The sequence below is a fragment of the Leptonychotes weddellii genome, chromosome 4, assembly GCF_054177405.1.
Source record: "Leptonychotes weddellii isolate Sample4059 chromosome 4, ASM5417740v2, whole genome shotgun sequence".
Classification (NCBI taxonomy): Eukaryota; Metazoa; Chordata; class Mammalia; order Carnivora; family Phocidae; genus Leptonychotes; species Leptonychotes weddellii.
In genome coordinates, this window is record NC_138372.1 from 13,164,134 (window position 1) to 13,182,156 (window position 18,023).

The 18,023-nt window shown below is 58.1% G+C and overlaps 1 protein-coding gene across 3 annotated transcripts in view; it reads left to right on the forward strand.

The window, feature by feature from the left end:
* Nucleotides 1–17,584, forward strand: part of CAPZB (capping actin protein of muscle Z-line subunit beta) — a 125,934-nt gene extending 108,350 nt beyond the window's left edge. For 2 of the 3 annotated variants that reach the window (XM_081817617.1, XM_081817615.1), the window contains exons 5-10: nucleotides 341–482; nucleotides 767–883; nucleotides 11,917–11,982; nucleotides 12,630–12,706; nucleotides 13,919–14,031; nucleotides 16,743–17,584. In XM_081817617.1, the coding sequence (XP_081673743.1) occupies nucleotides 341–482; nucleotides 767–883; nucleotides 11,917–11,982; nucleotides 12,630–12,706; nucleotides 13,919–14,021 (505 nt within the window). In that variant the 3' untranslated portion in view covers nucleotides 14,022–14,031; nucleotides 16,743–17,584. The remainder of the gene's footprint in view (nucleotides 1–340; nucleotides 483–766; nucleotides 884–11,916; nucleotides 11,983–12,629; nucleotides 12,707–13,918; nucleotides 14,032–16,742) is intronic. The other variant, XM_081817616.1, reaches the window with a different exon arrangement.
* The last annotated feature ends 439 nt before the right edge of the window (nucleotides 17,585–18,023 follow it).

Below are 18,023 nucleotides of genomic sequence, written 5' to 3' on the forward strand. Positions count from 1 at the left end.
GTAGTAATGACCCCCATTGAGCGTCCATTCCATGTCACACACTTTGCTGGGTCCTTCCTCTGGAAGCTTGCCAAAGACCACAGGGCGAGAGTCAGTGGCAGAGCTCAGACTCCAGTGCATCTTTAGGACTCCTGAGCCCGTGATCTTTCTGGGACCCCTTCCCCAACCAGCAGGTGCTCAGGCCACGGGCAGGAGTCAACCCTAGAACCATCGCAGGGAGGGAGGGTCCTTCATTCCAGACAGACATTCAGATGAAGCTTTGCCGAATGAACCCCTGGGCTGTTGATCTGTAATCTGACCGGCTTAACATCTCATGGGTACGTGGGCCTGTTTCCGGCAGGTATTTTGAAGGCGGCGTCTCCTCTGTCTACCTCTGGGATCTGGATCATGGCTTTGCTGGAGTGATCCTCATAAAGAAGGCTGGAGATGGATCAAAGAAGATCAAGGGCTGCTGGGATTCCATCCACGTGGTGGAAGTGCAGGTACACCTCCCTGGCAGATGTTTCTTGGGGGGGGGTGGGGGAATGCTGTGATATGTAAACCCCCAGTCACTCCTAAAAATGCTCCAGAGCCAGTTAGATAAAGATAAGTCAGGATTGCAGTGGTCACGATGATACAGATCCTGTGATTGCAGATTCGGTCCCTTTAGAGACCAGCCGGGGTTTTGTAAGGTCCTGCCGTGGCCCCACATCCAAGGAAGGGACATGTGAGAATGATCCCAGCTCAGGGTCACACCTGGGGTTCTGCCCTCTGTCTCATCCCGCAGGAGAAATCCAGTGGTCGCACCGCCCATTACAAGCTGACCTCCACCGTGATGCTCTGGCTGCAGACCAACAAATCTGGCTCTGGCACCATGAACCTCGGAGGCAGCCTGACCAGACAGGTGGGGTCACCTTTGCCAACCCCAGAGAGAGGTCCTGGGGCAGCCTCTGTGTCTGACAGGATCTCCCCACCAGAGATTCAGAGATTCGGTCTTGAGAGCTTTTATCTTTGGGTCAAGGTATTTACATTTAAAATGCTCCTGGGACGGTTAGGACATACTCCTGATAACATTCAGAATGAATGAATGTCGCTGTTGTGACTTAGATCCCCCATGAGGACCCTTGGTTGCAGGTGACAGAAGTAAGACCCTGTCATTAAGCAAAAATGAAAAGGCAGTTCACGTACCTGAGAGGTTCAGGCTTCCTGTGGTGTGACTGGGCCTAGGACGCCAGGACTGGGGGAGCTCCACAGCGGAGCTCCTGGCGGCCTCTGGCTTAAGGCTTCTGGTCTGCCCCGACCCCAGAAATGTCTCCCTGGCCTTGGTTATTTGTGTCCACTGTAGAATCACTTCCTGAGGCCGAGGGGCATGAAGCAGTCTGGCCGGAGTGTGGGTCGTATGACTGCCGGGGGTGGTATCGATGGAAAAGGGGTCAGTTCCCTGTAGTAAAATCTGGCTGCTTTTCACAGGAGGGGGAGGGATGCTGTGGGCAGGCAGCAGGCCCTGGGCGCCGGTGGAGAGGTGCTTTGTGCAGGGAACTGACGGGCGTTATCTTGTAAGTGGGGGCGGGTAGTACGTGGCGTGACGCAGAGCCAGAGGGTGGGCAAGCAGGCTGCTGTGGGACAAGAGCCAGCGCCTCCAGAAAGGAGAGACCAGGCTGAAATAAAAGCTGAGAACCCAGAAGAGGATGTGCCTACCTTAAGCATCTAAGCAGGTTTGCGGGCCTTCTGTGCACATGCCCCATGACGACTGGTAAGCAGCGAGCACGGGGTGGAGCCTGCCGTCTGGCCAAGTGCTGGCCCCACACAGCAGCGCTCCCTGGATGGAGCTGAGTGATGCTCACCGGACTCCTTCGGTGTAGGTTCGAGCAGGGCGCTTTTCAAACTCCTCACACTCGGTCCCCTCATGAAGAAGCTGCTTTAGTCACAGGATCTTGACACTGGGAGAGTTGAGAGGTCACCTTCCAACATGACAGGACCCCTGCCGCCCTACTTGGGCAGAACTAGGGGGCTCGCCCGTTCCCTCTCCATCAGCCTCCATGAACGGTCCCGAGGAAGAGCTCTCCTCCAGCGTGCCCAGGATTGCTTTGGCGGGCACCCCCACCCCCTGTCTTTCACGTGAGCCCCTGGGGGGGCCAGGGATTTCTCATTTCTCATGTGGTCAGTTTTCTCTAAGGTGAGATTTTCCGTTTGTCCCCACAGTTTGACTTTCATCCATTCTCCCCTTGACGGTTGTGTTGACTCTTGGTTTCATTTGTCCAGGTATTAGCCATTCCTGTTGGTTTGGTTCCTTGCACATTAACTGAGATGACTCTGTGGCTTCATGTTAGCTCAAGGCCAAATGCAGAGCCCTCCAGCAGGGCTACCAGAGACTTCCTCAGGTGGAGGCATCAGTCTGATAATCATCTTTCTTAGGCTACTTTTTCTTTTAGGGGGACCTTGTTGAGCCAGCTATAAATCCACCATCTGGGTAGGGCTTCACATTTTCAAAGAAATGCCCTTAGAGTGGTCTGTGCTTGAACACCTGCCTGCCCCTTCCATCCGGCTCCTTGCCTCCGTAGGACCAGGGGGCTGCAGGCGTGGCCGCAGCTGCTTTCTCCTCACCCTCACCAGGGTGCTCCCCATCGCCGTAGCTCAGGCCCATCTTGTGCGGGGGCGGGGGGAGGGGGGGCGGGGCTGGCTGTGCTCTATTTCCCACACCTGGCCACAAACCGCCCCTCAGGCAAGCCACGTCTGCCAGCCTTCTTCCTTGACAGCCCAAGGGCGTCTGCCTTGCCCCGCCTGCAGCCCAGTCCTGTACATGCAGAGATCTTTGGCCCTACCCTAACCCCCTCCCCCCCCCAAATTGGGATCTAAATGTAACAACATTTTCCAGGTAATTTCTGTGCACATTGACAATTGGCAGGTGCTCCTCTCTTGGTTCTGCACCCCATTCCACCCCTCCTACCACCCATAGCAGTCCTCCAGGCACTAATGGGGTGTCCTATAGTTGAGATTCCTCCAACACTGTCCACCTGAAGATGGCATCAGATCCCACAGGGGAAGGGCTCAGTCCCACAAGACTGCTCCCCAACCCTCCCCCCACAGACCTCTTCAGATACCAGTCGCAAGTCCTGGGTGTCCCCTATGCTTCTCACTGACCAGCTGCGAATCCTCCTGGGGTTCGATTACTTTACTGGAGTGGCTCACAGAAACTCAGGAAACCCACGGACTCATTAGATTGCTGCTGTATGACAGAAGATATCAAAGGATACAGATTAACAGCTCTATGAAGGGATATGTGAGCTGCTGTCCTCACGGAGTTGAGCTTGGGGCCCAGCGTGGTGGCACTTGGAAGCATTCTTTGAAGCCCCCTTCTCCCCTGCCTGGAAATCGGGAGGACTGAAAGTTCCCTGTACCACCAGCCCCCATTTTGAAGTGCTTTCTAAAATCACCCCGTTAACATGAGCCCAGTTGTTGTGGGAAGGGGCTCGTTATAAGTAACAAGACCCCCAGGGCACCTGGGTGGCTCTGAAGTGACTTCAGGAACTGAGGACAGGAGGCCAAATATTACAACAAAAGATGGTCCTGTTGTAGCGCAGGAGAGTCCAAGGCTTTGGGGAGCCATGAGCTGGGAACTGTGGACCAAGACCAGTATATGTGACAAATGTGTTTTGGTCATCTGAACGAATATGTATATTTCTTGCAAGTCAGGATGTCCCCGCTCCCACGTGCCTCTCACCGGTCTTTTGCTTACATGTACTTAGTAGCGCGTGTCCAAGGTGTCCCCTCAGGTGAGCTGGGAGCTGCTTCCCCCAGAGCAGACTCGTCTTACCTGCCACTTGAAGCATCTGCATCTAGGACCCCCGACAGCCCCATCCCAAGGGATGGCTTTCGCCTGGTCAGTGCCAGGCATCGGGGTGTCTCTGTGAAGGGAGGAGAAAGCACAGGCCCAGGGTGTCCTTGAAGCCTGCCTTGGCCGCAGAGCAGCATCCTGGAGAACGTCCTCTAGGGGGAGCCTCCCCCGGCCAGCAGTGCCTGACTTCACGGGGGTTCCTTTTGATAGCAGATATGTTTTTATTTTTATTTTTAAGATCTTATTTATTTGTCAGAGAGCGGACAAGCGGGGGTAGGAGCAGAGGGAGAAGCAGGCTCCCTGCTGAGCAGGGTGCCCGATGGGGGATCGATCCCAGGACCCCGGGATCATGACCTGAGCCGAAGGCAGATGCTTAATTGACTGAGCCACCCATATCTTTTTAAATGAGATAAAAACTCAGAATACTTTTAATACCTGTATTTGATGGAAAGAATAGATGGTGAAAAGGATGAATTTAGTGACTCAAGTGGGTCTGTAGCCCAGTCACGAAAGCGTGGCATGCACTTGAAAGAGTGCAGAGCAGGTGTTTCGTCAGCATGCCTGGGTACACATCAGAGCCTTAGACTCTCCATGCAAAGCCTCTGCCGAGTCAGAGCAGCCTGGATGCCCCAGGGATCTTGGGGGTCCCCGTCGCTGGCCCCCCAGGCGGGGCCATCCCCACCCCTCTTGGAGCCAAGGCTGGTGCTCACTGGGGCAGAACCCATTGTTCTGCCTGGACACGGGCCCTTGTCTTCCAGGAACCACCGGCCCGGGAGGGCAGCAAGCTCTGCCACAGCCCGCCTCCCCCACACCCTGTCCCCTGGGCCCTGGTGGAAAATCCTAAATCTGTGTCCGGAGACGGCTTCCTGCACCACTTACTGCTCCCAGGTGTTTATAATTCCACTGGTTGACGGTGACCCGGACCAGTATTTAATCCCTGGCCTTCCTGGTAGTTTCAGTCAGAGCTGCCAGCCCACGGCCAGGGTCTGGTCCGGCTCGCCGCGCGGGCCTGATGGGGGGCTGTCCTCTGTACACCGGGCGCCGCCGCAGGCCTGTTCGGGCGGCCTGGTGTTCTTGGGCTTTGATGAGGAAATTCATGCTTTTGTCATCATCCTCACGGCCGGTCGCATAACTCATCTGAGGTCCAGTAAAAAGCTGGGGCCGGTTTCCAAGGTAAGTCCCTTGTGAGAGGGGGCGCAGGGCAGCAGGGGAGCTCAGTCAATGGTGCACGGCTTCGGAGCAAACGGGAAGTGCGGGTTGCGGGTTTAGCCGTGTGTCCCAGATGAACCTCGGGGAAACGTCTGGTTGCCTCGGATGGGAGATGAAGGGGTTCCAGGCAAGCTGAGCAAACCCGTGATAAAGGGTGAACGTGCATGGGGTGAGGGTCTCCGTGCTTAGACGTAAGCAAGGTAGCATTACCTTTCCCTTGTAGTAGTGAGGAGACCAGCGTTCGAGCCCTGAAGTGATTTCCTCACGAGGATTTATTTAGTAGGAGGCAGAGCCAGGATTTTGAACCCAGATTTGTCTGTCTAGGAAAAGGTTTTGCTCTTCGGCCCGTGTGCCCTGGCCTTCAGTAGGTAACTAAATGTTTGCACAGAACTGCACGGAGCAGTGAGCGCAGTGTGGCTAGGACCCCACCCTGTGGGCGCCCCTCCGCCTCAGCCGGTGTGGGCAGCTGCGGTGGGCGCAAGGCCCCAGAAACAGACACCCTGGGGAGTCGCGAGGAGGGGACAGGCCTCCCTGGAGTGCAGCAACCCCGACCTCAGGGTGCCTCCTTCATTTGGCCTGAAGAGGTCGATTCTTCTGTAGGAAGCAGGTTGGCCACCTGGGACATGCTCACCACCAGAGGTAGTGAGGCTTCCAAGATGTTTAGTCAGTTGAAAATCTGATTAGATTTCTGTTTTCAGAAAACGGCTCTGGGGGCTGGCGTGGAGGATGAGTTGGCAGGGGGAGGGAGCTGTTAAGAGTCCTCCAGGAGCGAGGGGACTCGGGCCACATGGAGGCGGCCCAGGAGGGCTGGAGGGGACGAGCCTGCAGCCAGGAGGTCAGTACGTGAGCTGGTGTCGGCCTCAAGGAGGAGAAGGGTAAGGCAGGAGGGACAGGGCGGGAGACGTTTCGGGGTAGAGCGGGCAAGGCACGGGTGACCCTCCGCCACGTGAGCCCTGGGATCAGAGGCGGCTTCCTCATTTGAGCTCCCTCCGTCGAGCAGTGCTCGCAGCGACCAGGCCCAGGCTCTCGCTCTGGAAGCTAGTCCTCAGCACACAGCCTCACCCATGTGTGGCATCTGTCTGGAAGGAAGGACCCCACGTCCGCAGGCACCGACCCGCCAGCCGGCCTGACCAGCCATTGGGAACGCTGCTCCGCGGAGGCCCACCTGGCTCGCTCCCTCCACTTTCCTGTTCCCCACGCCCCATCTTGAGAAGGGCCAGGGCTCTCCCGGGGGTCCCTCCCCAGCTTCGGAGTTTGCCCCCGGCCCTCTCCTCTCTCAGTTGAGGTGGCTATGAGCGTAAGTGCAGGACATGGAGAGCTTTCTTTAAATTGTTGGTAAATTTAACAGTGACCCGGGAATTGAGCCACATGTCACCTCTGGTCGTGACACCCAGGCTGCAGAGGCGCCCTCGTGGGCTCAGACCAGGTGCGCACCGGCCTGCGCTCCCTCGGCACCCTCACCCATCACCTCCCCTCTGGCCCTTCCTTCCCTCCATTCCCACCTAGCAAGGCCTTCCTTAGGGATGTTGGCTGGAAGGCGAGGCAGGTAGCTAAAGTGTTTTAGCAAATCCATGCCGGGCGTCGGTGGGTGGCGGGGGGGGCAGTTTGCTGGGGAGGAAGGGTGCACAGTGGGCTTTGTGGGAGCGCCTCACAGGCCTTCCAGGGGAGGAGGGCGGAAGGTGCCCTTTGGCGGACCGTCACCAGGCCCCAGTGGGAGGGCTGTGGAGCAAGTAACAAATGTTGCAAGCCAAGTACCAACATGTTGAAAAGGAAGTTGCATTGAGAGGTCACTTCTCCCATGTGACAGCTGAAGATGTGAGAAAGAGGCAAGACCGTAAATCTCTGGAAGGAGATCCAAGGTTTCCGATCCGGGGATGGGCCCTGCAGATGTTCGTTTGATATTTTTTTCAGATTCCAAATATTTAGAAACGAAGGTGGAATGTTTTGTCGAGCTGGGGGGATTAGGCTGGTCCTTTGCAAGCTGAGCTCTCTCCCCACTCAAGTGTAGGCGCCTTGTGACAGATCTTCACGCAGTCAAACTCCAACAGAGACACCTGCCCGTGTCTCATGGCAGGGAAATCCTCTTTGACTCGAGTGTGGCGCTTAGGCTAGGCCAGGCGGTGCTTTCTAGAAGGGGGGGGAAGGCCTGTGGCCTTCTGCCAGATGTAGGGGAGCGGGGCCTACGGCTCAGGGCATGCCTTCTCGCTGGGGGAGGCCCAGCTGCAGCCAGCTCCTGGTGTTTTGGGAGGTAGCCTGGACTAGGGATGAAGGTGGAGGGGCTTCAGCATCGGGGCTTCTAGGGACAGTCAGGCCACTGTCTGAGGGGAAGGGACTGGACATCTGAGGGGAAGGGAGGGGGCTGAGGCGGGGATGGATACTGCTCGGAATTTCCGAGCCCTGGATTGTGGTTTGTTTTTGATTTTTCCGGTAAAGAATGTGCATGAATGTGAGCAAACAGAGAGGTCTGAACACAAGTTTCAGAATTATCCAGACCTGGCTCAGTCTTAGCCTACTCCCTTCCCAGACAGTTCACTTCCCTTCTCCGAAACTCAGCATTTTCACCGTCAAGCTAATAGTGCCTGTTCGGAGATGCTCTTGTAGAGTAGAAATAAAAAAACCACTTGGACTCATGGTCTGTGCTCAATAAGTAATAGCTGTTTCTGCTGCTACCACATACCTTGCAAGCAGAGACTTTGTCTTCTAGAATATATGTAGTTTTAGGCTCAATTAAAATTTCCCTCATCTGGGCAAACTGAACCTTCCTTGAGAGGCTCTCTGACCACTGTCTTCTGACTTGACAGCAAGTTAAGTCCTGGCCTCCAGCCCAGCTCTTCCCCAGAGCACAGGTCAGTAACCGGGAGGACAGGACTGGAGGAGCCCCAGGGATGGAGCTGCCATTCTGCCAGGTCCCGTCCTGGGCATCATGCGAGTGGTAGCTCATGCAGCAGAAGGCCGAGGCCCTCAGGCCTTGGGCTCCATCCAGAGCAGGAGCCATGGAGTAAGGGCTGGCTTCCCCCAGCGCCCCCCACCCCCCCGGGGCCGTGCCTATTGGAAGATGCTGCAGAGCAGCCGGGGAGACTGTACCCCGCTTCTGAGGAGGACGGCCTGCTTTCCAAACACTTGCCGTGTCCTTCCATCTCCAGGCCACAGAGAGGAGGAGAGGTGCTTGGTGGGGCTGGGCGGGCTGGGCTCTGACTTCAGACTTGGTTGGAACCACGTTGTGGAACATCTGTGTGGTCACAGCCCTAAAAATGTTTTCGTCTGGCAGCCACTTTTATAAGGATGTAATAATATATGCATTACAAAAATAGGCCTATTTTTGGTGGGTCAGCATTTCCAGCAAGCTGACCCTGACCAGGTGTGGAGGGAGCCAGCAGGGGTGTGGGCAAGGGGGCCGTGGAAACGTCGGTGTGTGCCAAGGCCTTGGCCCGCACCCCTGCCCATGTCTTCCTTCCCTTCCCCGGTCCCTGCCAGGCTTTCCCTTGGGTTCAGATTCTCTGCCATGAGCTTAGGGACCCCTGCTGCCCTCCCGGCGAGTCCGTCTTCTAGAGGAGACCAGGCCTCCTCACTTTCCCCCCTACCTGCCCCCACACCCACCCCAGACCTCTTCGGTGGTTTCACCACTTCGATTCATTGGAAGGTTGATTCTGGAGCACAAAGATGATTTCCATGAGGTTGGATTGCTGATGTGACTTTACTTACCCTGATGGCCCAGACCCCTTTGCCAGCAGCCTGGGCCTCACTTTGGGCTGTTGAGTACTCATTTAAAATGGGGCCCTTGGTGGGGCGCCTGGTTGGCCTAGTCAGTTAAGCGTCCGACTCCTGGTTTTGGTTCATGTGGTGATCTCAGGGTCGTGGGATCAAGCCCCATGGCGGGCTCTGCACTCAGCACAGAGTCTGCTTGGGATTCTGTCTCCCTCTGCCTCTGCCCTTCCCACTCGTGTGTGTATGCTCTCGCTCTCTCTCAAATAAATCTTTAAAAAATAAACGAAAAGTAAAATAAAATGGGCCCTCCATGAGCTCAGGGCCTCGTCGCTTCCCTGAGGTTGCCAGGAGCCTGCCCCCTGCACTGAGCTGGGGAAGACGAGAGACTGCTCGTTGTGGGAGGACAGGATTCGTCTGGGTCAGACCACCTCCCCACCCCCCCCACCGGCTTCTCCCTGCCCAGAAGAGCGGCTCTCTGAGCTGACCTCCGTCTGGGCACAGGAACCATTTCCACGTGGGGGGAAAGAGCACACAGTCCGAGTGTATTGGTGTCCAAAAATCCCTTTTAAAAATGGGTAGATGGTGGGGGCGCCTGGGTGGCTCAGTCAGTTAAGCGGCTGCCTTCGGCTCAGGTCATGATCCCAGGGTCCTGGGATCGAGGCCTCCATCGGGCTCCCTGCTCAGTGGGGAGCCTGCTTCTCCCTCTCCTCCCCACTCAGTGTTCTCACTCACTATCTCTGTCTCGCTCTCAAATAAATAAAATCTTAAAAAAAAAAAATGGGTAGATGGCGCACCATCCTTCCTCCTAAGTGTGCTCCCAGCTTCTCTCCAGCATGCACACACTCCGGTCGTCTTGGCAGCAGGGGTTGGCCAAGGGCAGATGTTCCAACAAATACTGTGGGGGATGGCCCAGGGTGGGGTATTTAGGAAACCTGAAGTGATGGGGAGTAGCTATCCCTTCTAAGTTCAGGAGCACTCTCACTGCTGTTTTGTAGGGACCCGGGTAGTCCCTGAGGATCGAGACTTCCCGGGAACGTTGGCCCAAGGGTGCCGGGAGCAGGGCACATACCCCGTTCTTGCCCATGTCTTGGGGTCATGGGCCTCTTCAAACCCGGCACCTAAAGTGAATCCAGCCCTGCAGATGTGGCTGGGCCGGGCGGAGCAGAGGAGCTGGCACCTTCCTGAGCCCTGCCACTGGTGGGGCCGGGTGGGAACGCTGCCCCCTGCTGGGCACCGGTAACCGGTCCTGTCCCTGAAGTTGTGTGAAAGCTGTCGGGGCTGCACGTCACATTCTCTTCAGAACCACGCGTGTCTTCACAGGACTTGGTTCCTGTTTTGTACTCGGTGAGCTTCATGTTTGAGCCCCAGAGTGTGATTTGCACTTGCCCCAGCCACCTGAGGCAGGAAGAGCAAATGTGCCGTGATCTGGGCAGAGGATGTCTTTGAGCCTCCATGTCCTTGGGTTGAAAACAGAGTTCTTCTAGAGGCGGAGTAGAACAGGCAACCGTGCACTTGGCCGTGTGCTCCGCAGCAGCCCACGTTCCTGGGCTCTGATCGTCTGGACCCTCGCTGCTGTCACCAGGATGCTGAGAAGGCTCACGGCTGTGCTTTCTCTTAAGTCCCACACAGGCTGGCTCGGGGCCAGGCAGGAAGCCTGCAGGACGCCAAAGAGGCCACCCCGGGAACCCGGCACCCCGGTCATGGCCACAGGGGATTTGGTGGGAACCTGCCAGTGGTGTGTGGAGAACCCCTAGAGGAGTTCTCTGCTCCCAGCATCCCCATCAGAATAGGAAATTAGGGGTTCTCGTGGGACTTATTCACGATGAGCCCATGTGGATTCCTAGATTAGAGATAGCTGATTTTAGATGTGCCAACAGATGAGTTTTAAACAGTCCCATCAAAACTTGTGTGGCTCACTGTCAGATTCATGTTTAATTTCCGACTCTCATCTTCCTTGTTTCGTGAAAGTGGGGTCAGCCTCCGCCCTCTTCAGGCATTCGGGCTCCTGAGCACGCAGTCACTTTTCAGGGATGGCTGACTGCTCCACGGAATCGGACTTGTGAAAGTGACTTGGGTCTCTCCTACCATCTGCTCGCCCATTTGGGGCCTCATCTCGCTCTTAACTGGGTCTTTTCTACCGTTTGTGGCCTCATGGTCGTTCTCCCTGATGGAGAAGCGGCAGCAAAGCCTTTGACCTCTGGGCCACTGCCGCGCTCTCCGAGCAGCCGCCCAGGTCTCCAGCCTCTGAAGCCCATTCACCTCCCTGCCTCACCCGTGCTTTCTCTATGTGTCTCAAGTCCTGAGCTTTGGCTGTCCCGATACTGCGTTCCTAGCTTTTCATCCTGTCTCACGATGACCTGTTCCAGTGTCCATGTTTCATTTCAACCACAGTTCCATTCTGAAACAGCGAGTATTTGTGTGCTCACCACTCTCCTGGGCACCCCACAGGGTGTGGACAGCGGAACCTCTCCTTAAGGGATCGACCCTCTCGTGAGGGAAATGAGCCTGATGCAGAGGGAGAGGCGGGGAGGTCTGCGCCTCCTGCGTAAGGGCGCAGGTCAGGAGTCCTTGTCCCTCTACCCCGCCCCACCTGCCACCTCCTTTTAATACTTTCAGTAAAACTCGACCAGAACTTTAACAGTTACGACCCTGCCCGAGGCTCGGATTGCTGGGTTCCCCTCGGTCACAGTCTAGGAATCTGGGTTCAGATTCTCTTGCTCAAACCGTGCAGGCTGCGCGGTAAGAAGGCTCTGGTCCGGGTTCTGCCCGCACTGCCCGCGGCACCTCCCGTCTGAGCCTCAGGCCCCCGTATCAGGATCGCAGGGCAGCTGGGGCACAGTGGACGCCCCCCTGCAGTATGGGGGGTGGACAGCCCGAGCCCGTGCCTGGCCAGGGTGGTCCCCTTTGCCCTCCCCGCTGCGGCCTTGGGGCTGGCAGGGGCGTGCTCCGCTCAGGGCAGCAGGAGACCCTCCTCCGGGAACGGGGCCTCTGGGCCTCTGCCGGCTGAGCGGTTTGGGCCCTACAGCTGCGGTCCCTGCGTGCTGGGGTCCCCTGCTGGCCAGGCGGCCTTGTACCACCTGCAGCTGGCTGCGCAGCTGGCGGCGGGAGCACCAAGCTGGGGGCAGGGGCTGCCGTTCGCGCCGAGCGCCCGGCCCTCTGACGTGGGGGAGCATCCTTCTCTTTGGCAGATGGAGAAGGATGAGACCGTGAGTGACTGCTCCCCGCACATAGCCAATATCGGGCGCCTGGTAGAGGTGAGTGGGGCTTGGGGCTCTGGGCTTGGGGCGGCTCCCGCAGCACATGCCGGTCCTGCATCGCCTCTGTCATGTTTCTTGGGTTTTGCCCTGTTGCCCCGGGCTCGTGCTCTGAGCCTTCTGATGGGCATGCAAGCAGGGCTCAGCTCCCAGGCCGCCCCCTCTCCTGCCCCCCACAGTGCGCGCTCCCGGAAGCCTGCTCCCCCAGCCCACGGGGTGCCAGCAGAGGCCTGAGCTCAGGAAGGAAGCACCCCTACAAGGCCATGGGCTGTTTGCAGCTGCCTCTGCCTTCCCTTTGCCACGCTCTTTGGAAGAAGGGGTGCTGCGCTCTCGGGCTTCACAGGATTGTGCCCGAAATTGGTGGGGGAACAGCGGGTGGTGATGTGGTTTAGACCGGCTCCCATCATGGTCAGCATTGGCCGCCAGTCCCTGAGTATTGGCTTCCCAGTGCCTGAAGCCTGGGAAGCGCTCAGAATGCAAATTGTAGGGGGGGTGTCGGCCGTGGGGACTGGCTCACTGGGCTTTGGCGCGGTCCTGCGCCTCCCCCCTGTGGTCGCGGCGGGGACTGCAGGGGTGGGCTGGTGGGACAGGGGAGGTTGTGGGCCTCAGGCCTCCTGTTTGTCATCCTGACTGATCTCCCTTCTCAGGACATGGAAAATAAAATCAGAAGTACGCTGAATGAGATCTACTTTGGAAAAACAAAGGACATCGTCAATGGGCTGAGGTAATGTACCCCAAAGCCTGAGCTTCGGAACCAGAAGATACAGATTTGAATCCTAGGTGTGCGGCGTGATAGTCACAAGGCACCTCAGGTTCCTCATCGGTGCCCCTGGCTAAAGTACCCACCTTGTGGGATCGTTACTGCAGATTCTGAAAGGTCACACAGCTCCTGCATAGACGCTGGTTCCTGCCCTGCTGTTCTTGTTTTCTGGGGGACGCTCACTTGGACAGCCATCAGTGCCCTCGTCCCTGGAGCCCCCTCCTCTCCGTCCCCCACCGGCCCATTCCCATCTAAAGCATCTGCCTGGACCTCACAGCACGTAAAGGATGGCAGCCCCTCGGGCGGCCTGTTCCCCTCTGCAGCCCCCGGTTCGTTCGTCTGGTGGCCATGGCCATGGTCCCCAGCTGCCCCTCCCCACCCATCTTGTGCTCTCGGTTCTGCAGCGTTGGCTCAAATGAAGGCTGAGAAGGGCTCTCTGGCTCTTCAGAGTCCACGGGGGTACAGAGCAGGAGGCCAGAGGCCCCTCGGGGCAGGAGAGGTGGCTGTGGCATGAGCCCTGGCCGTGGATTCAGAAAACAAGGGAGTTCGTACGTGTGCTGCCCCCCTGAGCTGCACGAGCTTTGGCCAGGGGCTCCTGTCTGTGGCCCTCATCCAGTCAGGGAGGCAGGGGTCAGGTGGGATAGTGTCTGCCCGACCACTCTGTGAGGCCAAGGTCTGGTGCTCCACCCTCAGCCTCCAGCCCCCTGAGCCCCCGGTCCATGGGTCGTTCTCCTTGTGGGCCAAAAGCAGAGGCAGGGAGCCGCTCTGGGGGCTCCCCTGACTTGTAAATTCCCCCGGGAGACCGATTTCTAGGCTCCTCCTCCTTACAGTTTAAAATAGCGAGGAGCCCCCTCTGGATCTTCAGCTTTCCAATTTCCCACCCGCCCGTGGGGAACTCGGTCTGGCCCCTGGTGGGTTTTATTCCCCGGTTCTGGCAACATCGCTGTCGTCTGGTCACGTGGGGCCAGCGCCTTGTCCTCCGCGAGCACACTCGCGCAGGGGGGCGGCGCTTGTGAGTGCCTCCAGCATCGAGCTCCGTGGCTCCCCGCTCTGTGCCGCTGCCCCGGAGTGCAGGGGCCCTGACCACACTGCTCCATCCCCGCGTCTCCAGCGGCCACCTGCTCCTCGGTGTGTCGCCCCCCTCCCGCCGCACTCATCTCTGACCACTCTCTGTAGATCTGTTGACGTAATCCCCGACCACCCCAAGTTTCAGCAGCTGCAGAGGGAACTTTCCCAAGTGCTGACCCAGCGCCAGATCCACATCCAGCCTGATAACTAAGCCGACGCAGGTACCCTGCCTGAGAGGCGTGAGCACCCTCCCCACTAAACAGGACTCACCAACCCGCCGCCACCCCTGGACCAGCCGTGGCCACGCGGCCCTTTAAACCACCACTAACCCCGTGTGCCGGCTCACGGCTGTGGGCGGCCACGTTAACGTGTCCCTTCGGCCCCGTGTAACACAGACCCGTGTCACGTGTGTGCTCTGTGTGTCTTGCACTCCGGGCAGGGTTGGGTGTGGGGCAGAGAGAGGGTTTGGCTCTGGCTCTGGAAGAAGCCCGGTCTGGGGATTAACCCTGCCTCTCCAGCAGAAGCCGCTTGTCTGCACCGCTGGGCTGTGTGCCCGGCCTTCCTCGTGGCCACTGCCCCCGGGCAGCCTCTCGGAGTCCACTGTCTGTGTGGCCGGGGCTTCCCCCACCCCCCCCCCCCGAGCATCCCAGAGGCCACAGAAGCCTTCTTGGTGGGAAATGGACTGTTGGGGGCCATGACTTTTGAAAGGGGTGTATCGCCCCGAGCCCGAGGCTAGAGCACAGAGCAGAGGCTGAAATCCCCCTGGCCGGGCTTGCTGCTTGGACCCGCATAACCTTCTGCCCCTAACACGCTGCGGCCGTTCTCTTAAACGCCTCACGCTGACGGAAGGGAAATAGTCTTGCTTGTTGAGAATAGCCAAGAACCGCAACTTGAGTGTGGACAGATACATGTGTATGAAAGCGGTCAGTGTCCCAGGAGGGGAGGGAAACTATTTTTAATCGAAGGCGCTTGGAGAGCTGGCAGGGCAGGGCTGCAGAGCCCAGGGCTAAGGGACTTATGCCCAGGCCCAGGGACTGGCCCCTGGGGGCCTGGCCCCGAAGAGGCTCAGCGGGATTTCTGGGGCGGGGTGGGGTGGGGGCATTCATGGAACCAGGCTGCCCAGCTACTCTGCATTCATGGGACTTCAGCACGTCTGTCTGGCCTCACACTGGGACCATCACATTCCCATCACAGCGGGAGAAAACCTCCTTTTTAAGGCATGCCACGATAGTGCAGTTTTCCTCCCAGCCCCTCCGCTTTTTGGGGAGAGGGGGGTCCTGAAGTCTTCTAGATCCCTGTCCCGTGGCCACCATTGGAGACTTTCCGGCATAAACCACCCCCCCACACACACAGCAGTGGGGAGCTGGCACTCCAGAGGTCCAGGATGTGTCTTCCTTCCCACACTGGTTTGACATGGCTTGGCAGTGACCTTTCCAAACTCTGTCACCTAAATGAGTGTCTCGGTCCTCATACCTCCAAGTCATTCTAAGCCCAGTCTCCCATCTCTTACCTGATTCTCACTCTGGTTCTAACTCTGGAAATTTCTCCCTTGTGGGGGTTGAGGGCTGAGCACAGCTGTGCTCGGCTCCTCCTTCCCAGAAGAGCCAGCACCCTCGCAGGCCGGGCAGTCTCCCGCCGGGAGCTTTTTCAGAAGCAAGTGGTGGACTGGCGAAGGATGGAAGCCAAGGGCCACCGGGGCAGGTGTTCAGAAATGTTCAACCAGAAAGGACGGCACTTGCGAGAGTTTCTAGTGGCTCAGGGATGCTCTTGTCTGCACCCCCCTCAGAACGTTGGGAGGCCACTTCCCATGAGGTTTCTGGGATTCAGTAGCCAGAACTCGGGATGTTCTTCTGGGTACTGCTTCTTGTTACTTTACCCATTTGGGGAAGTTGAGGATTATGTTTTGGCTCCTCCTTACCATCTTTCTTCATGGCCGATGCACGTGGAGCTGGGGATTCCCGTGGGGCCTGGTGTCCACAGCTTTCCTGCCGGGCAGCCCTCACCCCTTCTGTCCGCTGCTTCGGAACTGTTGGAAAGTTTATGAGTAGTTTAATAAGTCCTTGGTTGGTCGACATAATGGTCAGTTTGACAGAGTGACCGTTCGGCCATTGTCAGGGGGCATTTCCCTGAGCCTCCGTGTCCTCGTCTGAGAACTGGGGACACCGGTAAGACCCCCTCCGGGATGCTGAGAGAGGGAGAGGAGAAATGTGTGGGAAGCACCTTGTAAACCGGCCTCTGCGGAGCTCGGTGGCTGCTTGCTGCGCTGAGGAGTGTTCATGCCCGGGCACAAGCGCACGCACGGCAGCGTGTCCCCACAGACTCAGGATTTGACGGGAGGGACCCAGGGCCTCTTATCTCAGTCCCATACTGCCTCTTGAAATCCAGGCCGAGGGAGTTTCTCGGCCAAGTTCACAGCTGATGGTGTCGCACGGCAGAAGACTCAAAGCGCCTGCCCTTCAGGCACTGCCCTGGATGTGAACCCAGTCTGCTCAGCTGTCCAGAGGGTCTTAAACGTTCGCTGAGTGGGGTCCCTCTGCACCCTGCACTTGGGGGGTGAGCGGCGGGCCACCTCTGCTGGGCAGGGGTGCAGTGAGGGGGAAGCCCAGGAGCCACCCCCTGCTTCAGGCCCCAGAGGAGTGGATTAGGGTTCTGTTGGCTCCAACCAGCCCTCCCCGCCCCCCCCGCCCCCCCCCCCCAGTGCAGAGGTGAGCACCTGCCCAGGTGGGCCGTGCGCCTCCCCTGTGGTGCCTGGTGAGGGGCCGAGGGTGCGGGTCTCGGGCGCTGTGGGCCTCGGCGCCGCTCGTGGGGGTGCCCAGCCCGGGACCCAGGGAGGCAGCGGCACCCAGCCAGGCACCAGCCCCGCGGCGCCCTGGCCCTCGCCGCCGCCCCCGTCCCGTGACACAGACTGATCGACTCCTTTCCTCCCTGGCAGGTCTGTGCAGACTTTTGCAGACAAATCAAAGCAAGAAGCTCTTAAGAACGACCTGGTGGAGGCCTTGAAGAGAAAGCAGCAGTGTTAGAGCTCGGCTCCACGCTCCCTGGACACGCCACGCGCTCGTTAGATTCCTTTCTTAGAGAACTCGTCTTCTGCTCCCTTCCCTCGCCCCTCGCCTCCCCACCGGGTCCCGTAACACTGGCTTCACCGGGCCGCACGGCGCCATCTCTCCCTGAGAATAAAGCCCAGTAAACACCCTCCGTCTCTGAGGCCTCGTTCCCACCACGTTTTGCTATCAGAACTCTCCATATTTCCACAGAGACCGTGTGTTTTCGTTTGCCCCAGCCCCCCGTCTGCCCCCCCCATTTATAGGCATAAAATACACTGTCTGCCTCCCCTTCCCTCCCACCTTTTTGTTACATTGGTGTAAAAAATGTAAAACAAAAAAATTTTATGAACTAACTGTGGTGTGTGAAAGAGAGAAGAAAAACTGGAAATCTGATTCCACGTGTGTTTGGGAGTTGCTTGGGGGTTGGGGCTGGGGGGACAGGGGACAGCTCCGTGAGAAAGGGGGTGGCCCCCCCGCACTGTCCTGCGCGGACGGAACCCTGTCCCACGGAGACCACGTGGTGGGGGCGCGGGGGGGTCCTGCTGACCGTCTGCTCTTCTGGCCAGGTGCTTTTCTGTCAATTTTTATGGAATGCAAAAGGAGTTTTTTGTTTTATTTTGTTTTTTTTGTAAAGCTTAAAGAAAAATCTACATCTTATACTTGAGCTTCCATACTTAAAAAAAAAAAAGAAAAAAAAACAAAAAAATAAACGAACAGAAACTGGGACGCAGTTAGCACTGGCCTTGTCTTCTTTCTCGCCTGCCTCACTTCGCAAGCGTTTGTGGCCTTGGCTGTGAGGGCTGGCCCCAGGGTGGCGGTGCCTCGCACGGTGGGCGGGGAGAAGAGGGGCCCTTGGGGGGGCCCGGAGCTGCCGCTTGGCTCCCCAGTCCATACTCCCCAGCCCCACGTGCCCCTGGAGAGCTGGGGGGCCCCCCATGTCATTCCGTCACTCTGGGGGTGGCCTCCCCAGGCCTCTCGTCTTTGCAAACACCCAGTGTGTGCAGGATTCCCACCCTCAGGGACCCACACCCTGGCTCTGGGGTGAGCTCTGCACTCACTTAGCACCCCCGGGACAGGTGGTGGTCGAGCGCGTGAGGGCTCAGGTGGGCAAGCAGGGCTGTCCACGGTCCTTCCGGCCCCTCGCTGTGGTTTTGACAAGCCAGCCCCTT